Source organism: Chiloscyllium plagiosum, unplaced genomic scaffold, assembly GCF_037043375.1.
Source record: "Chiloscyllium plagiosum isolate Xiang-an unplaced genomic scaffold, Cpla_swu_hap1 HiC_scaffold_37, whole genome shotgun sequence".
NCBI lineage: Eukaryota > Metazoa > Chordata > Chondrichthyes > Orectolobiformes > Hemiscylliidae > Chiloscyllium > Chiloscyllium plagiosum.
In genome coordinates, this window is record NW_028270175.1 from 26750357 (window position 1) to 26759249 (window position 8893).

General features: G+C 40.9%; 1 protein-coding gene across 9 annotated transcripts in view; it reads right to left on the minus strand.

Annotated features, from left to right (window-relative positions):
• Nucleotides 1-8811, minus strand: part of ccdc30 (coiled-coil domain containing 30) — a 159417-nt gene extending 150606 nt beyond the window's left edge. For all 9 annotated transcript variants that reach the window (XM_043675691.2, XM_087980519.1, XM_043675689.2 and 6 more), the window contains exon 1: nucleotides 8319-8811. In XM_043675691.2, the coding sequence (XP_043531626.2) occupies nucleotides 8319-8354 (36 nt within the window). In that variant the 5' untranslated portion in view covers nucleotides 8355-8811. The remainder of the gene's footprint in view (nucleotides 1-8318) is intronic.
• Nucleotides 8812-8893: the final 82 nt, after the last annotated feature.

An 8893-nucleotide genomic window follows, 5' to 3' on the forward strand; every position in this document is an offset into this window, starting at 1 on the left:
AACAGACCTCTAAATGTTAATGCTGATCTCTCTCTCTGCACCTTCTCTGCAGCTGGAACACTGTATTGCGCAATCTTCTCTGCTTTGTTTGGTACAACCTGCCAGTATAGCACTCAAAACAACACTTTTCACTGTAAGTTGGTACACATGATAACAATAAGTCAAACTCAAATATCTATCCTTAGTCACACTTCTACATACTGCCTTTAAGTGGTATTATCTGAAAACATGGATTTCATTTCATTAACTGACAACAACCAATTCCATGTCACCTCCCACCTCTATGCTGTGCTACTGGTAAGCAGGAAACTTGTTCAATTTAATACATGCAAAATCAAAGGCATTCTGTTCAAGTCCCTTCCAAAAGCCCTGCATCATAACTTAATTATACCTTTTAGCTGTTTGCTTAGGACAATCATTACGATGCACAACTTTACTTTCCTCTAACCAAGCTTCAAGCTCCACATTCTATCTGTCAATGAGGTCATTTATTTCCAACTTCATTTCATTGTTTACTTCCAAATCCTACTTTATCTCTTACCAGTGGGGAAATCTTTATCCATAACTTTCTAACGTCCAGGGTCAACTTTTCAAGCCGGCTCTTAATCATCTATAAAAATTGCAACTTACCCAAAACTCCAATCCCCTAACTCCCTAAGACAATCTCCGCTGACTCTCCAGCTCATAATCTATTGAATTTAAATCCTGATCCTTATTCCTAAATCCTTTTGTAGTTCCACCTTTCCTTGCATCTGCAACTTGATGTTAAATCTGAGCACAAGATAACCATTTCATTCTTTTAGCTCTGGCCTAGTTTGAACAAATGCTTCCACACATTAATTTACTTTCTCATTACTTCATTTCTATTCTTAAAAAGTTAATTTTTGGTATTAATTATAGGTCCATCAAGATATTGATCAATACAGGTCATGGCAACTTCCATTTATCTAATTTACAAGTCTGCACACATTAACACTTCCATTGACATGAAAGCATTGCCAACATCAACAGGACAGTATTTAGAGTTTACAGATTTGCCTTGCAAAAACATATAAATTTGACTGTCAAAGTAAAGGCTTAAGAAATACAATCTGAAGTGACTCAGATTTCTCTACCTCAAATTTTAAGAACATATTGCAGGGGAAAGATCCCCCCCCCCCCCAACAACTCGTCCAGTAAAAACACCATACTTACAGAAACTGTCTGCGGCATTGTATGTGCCAGTGCAGCCACTGCCTGTCCTGGTCCACACTTATAACTTCCTACTGTACAGTATCGTAAATAAAACACCAAAATGTGTTTGGATACAGAGCGTTACTATGGAACAGCTCCATTTTCTCCATCCAGGAGTGCTGAAGGTGCTATCTGGGCTAGTAGGAACATGTTCTTCTGGATTATTGAAATCAGAGCCCTATAATAGTGAAATTACATTGCAGATTAACGGTATAGAGATACCGCAGGTAGGTGCAGCATGGAACATTCCTGAACAAATTGAGATAAAAGCTGCATTTGAAGCACTAGGTTAGGCCCCCTTCACAGAGTCAGAGTTATTCTGATACAACATGTTATTCTGCCAAAATTGCATTTCTGAATGAGGAAAGGAGAGACATCCATAATACAAAAACATGAAAAGACAGAAAAGGGAGACTAATGAAGAATCCCAGTTGTCAGTGGAATATTACAGATTATTACACCCACAAAACAATGGTTACTTCTTTAGAGCAGTTTATATATTCTCCTATGCTTCATAGCTAGTCTAATAATGATGTTACTGAGGTCTGTATTCTCTATAGACGCATAACCCCGAGGCTTGCAGGACAATTAAGTCTAGTCTAAGAATTTCCAAAGAATATTGGTACAGCAAAGTATGGATCATCAACAAAATATCTCCACAGCAGATCCAATCAAACAAACTGTACAATTCTACTACTTGTTTATCCTTTTTTTTCTGAAAGGACAGGATATGCAGCCAGGAAAGAGTTGAGAGTCTTTCTGCAAGCCAGCTCTCTTAAACAGATTCAAGGGTGCATCTTAACTTGCTAGCATGCAATGGACTAGCATGTTAAAACATGCATCAATATCCTACTGTGATCTCAAACATGTTGACAAACAATCCAAATAGAGAACTGTACAAACATTGCCTTCACAGAGTAAAAGATCAGATTTCAAAATCCTCTGTCAAAGGACCCTAAACAACCATTTTCCAGACAGCAAACAAATTACACTTGTCAGTTGGAGAGTGGATAGTATTTCAGAATCACAACATTTTCAAGCAACTCAACTTTTGTGTTATTGTGAAGTTATTGTAAAATAAAGATCCGCATCAAATATATTTTGAAAAGTAAACTCACCATAATCCCACGCTCTCATTAAAGAGTCACTTGGTGGTGGTTTAACCGGAGGGTCATCACACCTCAGGTGAGGGAAGAGGTTGAGAAAGGGGGACTTTCACAGTAACCTCAGCCAGTACAGGAATTGAACTCACACTAGTGACATCACTCAGCATCGCAAACCAGTCAATCCAGTCAACTGAGCTAACAGACTCCCAAATATATTATGTATCTCAAAGAAGTTTACAGCTAATGGAAATGCTTTAAAGTGTAGTCACTGATGAAAGAAATGACCCAGAAAATTTGCATACAGCTGGCTTCCATGAAGAATAATATGAAAATGACTGGATAGTCTGTTTTTGTGCTGTTGATCAAGTGGTAAAGTTGGCCAGATCATCAAAGAGAAGTTTCTTACTCTTTTTTTTTTAAATTGCGCCATGGGATCTTTATCCTGAGAGAGCAGACTCATCTTAGCCAAACACTGTGCTCCCAACTCACCCTTACTACCGCACTGGAATGTCAGTATAGATTTTTATGTTCAAGTTTCTGGAAAGACACTTAAACCCACAATGTTCTGAATTAAACGTAAGAACTAAGCCTCAGCTGACAGTTGGGTGTGCATGCCCATTATCTTGACTCTGTCTTCTGAAACCTAATACATTTTCTAAAGTAAAACAAAGAACTGTAGATGCTGGAGATCTGAAATAAACACTGTTCTGATGAAGAGTCACTAGACTTGAAATATTAACTCTATTTTCTCGCCACAGATGCTGCTGGACTTGTTGAGTTTTGCCAATAATGTCATTTTAATAAATTTTCTAAACTTGTCTGTAGTTTTCTTTGAATTTTCTTCCGAATTAGGCTTGAATTTTAACTAACAGTCCCTTGTGTTGAGCCTTATCAAATATCTTCACGAATTCTGTATAAACCCTATTCAAAGATATTTTCCTGTGAACATGACAGTACCTACTTCCTCAAAAAATTAATTAGTAGTTCACATTAAAACTGTCCTGCTGGACTGAAACCATAATTCTCGATACACACTTGAGATCACCAATCCAGTTGTGTTCAAATGAAGGACTTGATCCCAGCTGTCTATTCTTGACATACAAAAAGAACAAAGAAAATTTACAGCCCAGGAACAGGCCCTTCTGCCCTCCAAGCCTGAGCCGATCCAAATCTACTGTCTAAGCCTGTCGCCTAATTCCTAAGCATCTGTATCCCTCTGCTCCCCACCTACTCATGCATCTGTCCAGACGCATTTTAATGAATCTACCGTGCCTGCCTCTATCACCTCTGCTGGCTACGCATTCCAGACACCCACCACCCTCTGTGTGAAGTACTTGCCGCATGTATCCCACTTAAACTTTGTACCTCTCACCTTGAAAGCATGACCTCTTGTTATTAAATCCTTCACCCTCGAAAAAAGCTTGTCTCCATCCACCCTGTCTACACCCTTCATGATTTTGTAACCTCAATCAGGTCCCCCCTCAATCTCCTTTTTTCTAATGAAAATAAACCTAATCTACTCAACCTCTCTTCATAGTTAGCACTTTCCTTACCAGGCATCATCCTCGTAAACCTCTGCAACCTCTCCAAAGGGTCCACATCCTTTTGGGAATGTGGCGACCAGGACTGTACACAGTATTCTAAATGTGGCGGAACCAATATCTGGTACAATTTTAACATGACTTGCCAGCTCTTATACTCAATACCCTGTCCAATGAAGGTAAGCCTTCTTGACCACTTAGTCTACCTGTGCAGCAACCTTCAGGGTACAATGGACCTGCACTCCCAGATCTCTCTGCTCATCAACTTTTCCCAAGGTTCTTCAGTTCATTGTATAATTCACTCTAGAATTAGTCTTACCTAAATGCATCACCTCACATTTGTCTGGATTGAAACCCATCTGCCACTTTTCCGCCCAACACTCCAGTCTATCTTTCTCCTCCTGTATTCTTTGACAGTCCCTTATATTTTCTGCTACTCCACCAATCTTCATGTCATCAGCAAACTTGCTGATCATACCAACAGTGCCCTCTTCCAGATCATTTATGTATATTACAAACAACAGTGGCCCCAGCACTGATCCCTGTGGAACACCACCGGTGACCTTTCTCCATTTCGAGAAACTCCGTTCAACTACTACTCTCTGTCTCCTGTTGCTCAACCAGTTCTTTATCCACCTAGCTAGAACACCCTGCACACCATGTGTCTTCACTTCTCCATTAATCTACCATGGGGAACCTTATCAAAAGCCTTTCTAAAGTCCAGGTATATGACATCAATAGCCCTTCCTTCGTCTATCAACTAGGTCACTTCCTCAAAGAACTCTATTAAGTTGGTAAGGCACGATCTCCCCCACACAAAACCATGTTACTATCACTGATAAGCCGATTCTTTTCTAAATATAAATAGATCCTATCCCTTAGTACGCTCTCCAGCAACTTTCCCACCACTGAAGTCAGACTCACTGGTCTGTAGTTACCCAGAATATCCCTACTACCCTTCTTGTACAGGGGGGGGGGGCAACGTGAGCAACCTTCTAGTCTTCTGGTACCTCACCTGTATTTAAGGATGCCACAAAGATATCTGTCAGGGCCCCAGCTATTTCCTCTCTTGTCTCCCTCATCAACCTGGGATAGATCCCATCTGATCCTGGGGATTTGTCGACCTTAATAACCTCTAGCATACCCAACGCATCTTCCATAGTTAAGTCAACGTGATCCAGACTAATCAAACTTCTCTCTCTAATCTCAAGATTCATCATGTTCCTCTCCTCAGTGAACACTGATGCAAAGTAATCATTCAGAATCTCACCCATTTTCTCAGGTTCGACACACAGCCTTTCTTCATTATCCTTTAGTGGACCAAGTTTCCCTAGTTATATAAGAATAAAATGCTTTGGGGTTCTCATTAATTCTGCTCGCTAAAGCTATTTCATGACCCCTTTTAGCCCACTTGATTCCTCATTTAAGACCTGTCCTACCCCTCCGATATTCCTCCAGGGCCCGTTCTGTTCTTAGCTGCCTAGACCTTATATACGCTTCCCTTTTCCTCTTGGCTAGTCGTACAATTTCTCCTGTCATCCATGGTTTACAAATCTTGCCCTTCCTATCCTTTGCCTTCAACGGGACATGCCTATCCTGCACTATTTTTAATCTATCTTTGAAAGCCTCCCACATATCAAATGTGGACTTCCCTTCAAATAGATGTGTCCAATCCACATTTTGGAGCTCCTGCCTAACTTTGATATAATTGGCCTTGGCCCAGTTTAGTACTCTTCCCTTAGGGCCACTCTCATCTTTGTCTACGAGTATTCTAAAACTTACAGAATTGTGGTCACTGTTCCCAATCAAATACTCCACCACAACTTCTACCACCTGTCCTGGCTCGTTCCCCAGTACCGGGTCTCCTTCTTTTTCTTGATCGGAGCCTCAATGATTCTACTCATCCAGCATTCCTTACACTTAACAGACTTGCCCATCACATGAACAGGAACGTACAGTCTCTGAACTCTTGTTATCTCATTTTTGAAGGTCCTCCACTTACCAACCCTCCCCTTACCTGCTAACATCCTCCCCCAAACAACTTTTGAGAGTTCCTGCTTAATAACATACATATTAACCTTAGTCCAATTTAGAATTTTAGATAACGTCTATCCTCTTTCATAACTATTTTAAAACTCATGATCGCTTGCCCCAAAGTGCTCCCTGACTAACACTGAGAAAAGCACAGCCAGTCAGGCAGCATCTGACGAGCAGGAGGGTCAACGTTTCAAGCATAAGCTGTTCATCAGGAATGTCGTCAGGAACATTCCTGAGGAAGAGGATGGGCCAATGGGCTGAGAAGTGGCAGATGCAGTTTAATTCAGATAAATGTGAGGTGCTGTATTTTTGGAAAGCAAATCTTAGCATGACTTATACACTTAATGGTAAGGTCCTAGGGAGTGTTGCTGAACAAAGACACCTTGGAGTGCAGGTTCATAGCTCCTTGAAAGTGGAGTCACAGGTAGATAGGATAGTGAAGAAGACGTTTGGTATGCTTTTATTGGTCAGAGTATTGAGTACAGGATTTGGGAGGTCATGTTGCGGCTGTACAGGTTAGGCCTCTGTTGGAATATTGTGTACAATTCTGGTCTCCTTCCTATCGGAAAGGTGTTGTGAAACTTGAAAGGATTCAGAAAAGGTTTACAAGGATGTTGCCAGGGTTGGAGGATTTGAGCTATAGGGAGAGGCTGAACAGGCTGGGGCTGTTTTCCCTGGAGTGTCGGAGGCTGAGGGGTGACCTTATTGAGGTTTACAAAATCATGAGGAGCATAGATAGGATAAATAGACAAGGTCTTTTCCCCGGGGTGGGTGAGTCCAGAACTAGAGGGCATAGGTTTAGAGTGAGAGGGGAAAGATATAAAAGAGACCTACACGGCAACTTTTTCATACAGAGGGTATGTATGGAATGAGCTGCCAGAGGAAGTGGTGGAGGCTGGTACACTTGCAACATTTAAGAGGCATTTGGATGGGTATATGAATAGGAAGGGTTTGGAGGGATATGGGCCGGGTGCTGGCAGGTGGGACTAGATTGGGTTGGGATATCTGATCGGCATGGATGGGTTGGACCGAAGGGTCTGTTTCCATGCTGTACATCTCTATGTCTCTATGACTAAGAGCTTATACTCGAAACGTTGACTCTCCTACTCCTTGGATGCTGCCTGACCAGCTGTGCTTTTATAGCATCATACTTTTTGACTCTGATCTCCAGCATCTGCAGTCCTCACTTTCTCCTACTTCAGTCATTTGCTCTGCTTTATTTCCGAATGGAAGGTCAAGTTTTGCTCCTTCTCTATATTGAATCAGAAAATTTTCTTGTACAACTTTAACAAATTCCTCTCCATCCAAGCCCTTAACAGTATCTACATATAAGCTGTGCCAGCAATGTTAACAGATTAATGTCACTTTCATGTTTATAAGTTTTTTTTGTTAAAATGCACCAACTTTTAATCTTTGTATTTGTATTATAGCTAATTGTTGTATTGCTCTTAGGAAATTTTATCAATAGTTTTGCTATGAACTAACTTTTATCTTGATTAGCACTATAACTTTGCTGCTGGTTATCTTTAAGTTAGAATACTTCTAAAATTAAAAGGTGGCTAACCAAACGAACAGTAATTGTAACTATCTATACTTTACCCTAAACGTATCTAACTTGCTCCAAACAAACAGGACTTTATAAGCTGAAAATACATTTTATAAATTAAAAAGTTAAAATTCTGAAGCAGCATCTGTGAAATGACAAACATAGTTAACATTTCAAATGTGATATATGGGTTCGTTTATCAAAATTCGTCACACTGCGCTTCAGAATATAAACGAATGATACAGACGTTTTTACTCTTCCATCATTGATTTGACAATAACGCATTCCAGCATTTAGCATAAGTGAGATTGTTATGAAGTTTTACACAGCACTTTATGTGATAAGATGTATCAAAGCTTAAATAAGGAGCGTGAATCTTCATGATGTGAAAACATGCTGAAAGACATGAAGAATTACGGCACCACAGCTGAATTTGATTTTCGTCCACTGAGCACTGAGATATTTAACTCAGCAAGGAAAATGCAACAGTTCCCATGAAATTCAGAGTTTAACAGAAATGAAAATTATGTCTAAAATTTAAGAGCCCTTCTGACAAGGTGCCGAGGGTTTGGTTGCAGCAGGGGGATGCGAGAGGTCTCAATACGGCTTAGTAAGGAAGAAATAATCAAAAATCTGATCTATAATTTTTACTATCAACTCGTGCTTTGGGGCTCAAATGGAGTTAAGGTATAAATATTGGGTCAGGATTGGATTGGATATAGTTGGTCTTGAAACCGTCAAACGGTCTCCCAACACACCTCCATATCAGCAGCCCGGCCACTCAGGAATCCAGGAATCTTTGAGATCTAGTGACCTGGGCACCGTCAGGAGGGAAAATTACATTTTAATCTTTACCTCACCATTGCTCTCCATCTCCCACTCTGCAAACATAAATCTCAGCGAGCTCCTCCTCCTCTCAGACCGTGACTCGGACTCATTGTACACTGTCCTTTCTGCTGCTGTCACCAGGATGGAAGATGTACTCAGTTCCCGGTGGGCCGTCGAACCACTTAATTTACCAAGGTTTCTGAAGAAGGGTCACTCGATCGAAAACGTTAACTCCGATTTCTCTCCACCTGCTGAGATCCTGTTTTTTTTTTCTCTTTCTCTGCTTTCGAGTCAGATCCCCAGCAATTTCTGTTTTTGGTTCAGATTTCCAGCATCCCCAATTCTTTTTCTCCTGAAGCCCAAGCGCAGGCTGCAGAGTTTGAGGAGTAAGAATCTGCAGCATGTGTGTGAGCAGTTTAACAACACAGCTTCCAAACAAAGTAAGGAAGGGAATTCCCCGTCTGGGGTGCGATGCTGGTGTGTGCGGTGTAATCACCGCCTCTAATTCTGTACTGACATAATCCGCACATTGTCTACAAAACAACAACAACTGAGCCTCGGCGGCTCCCTCTGTTACCAAGCAGCCAACACCGTCCACTTAC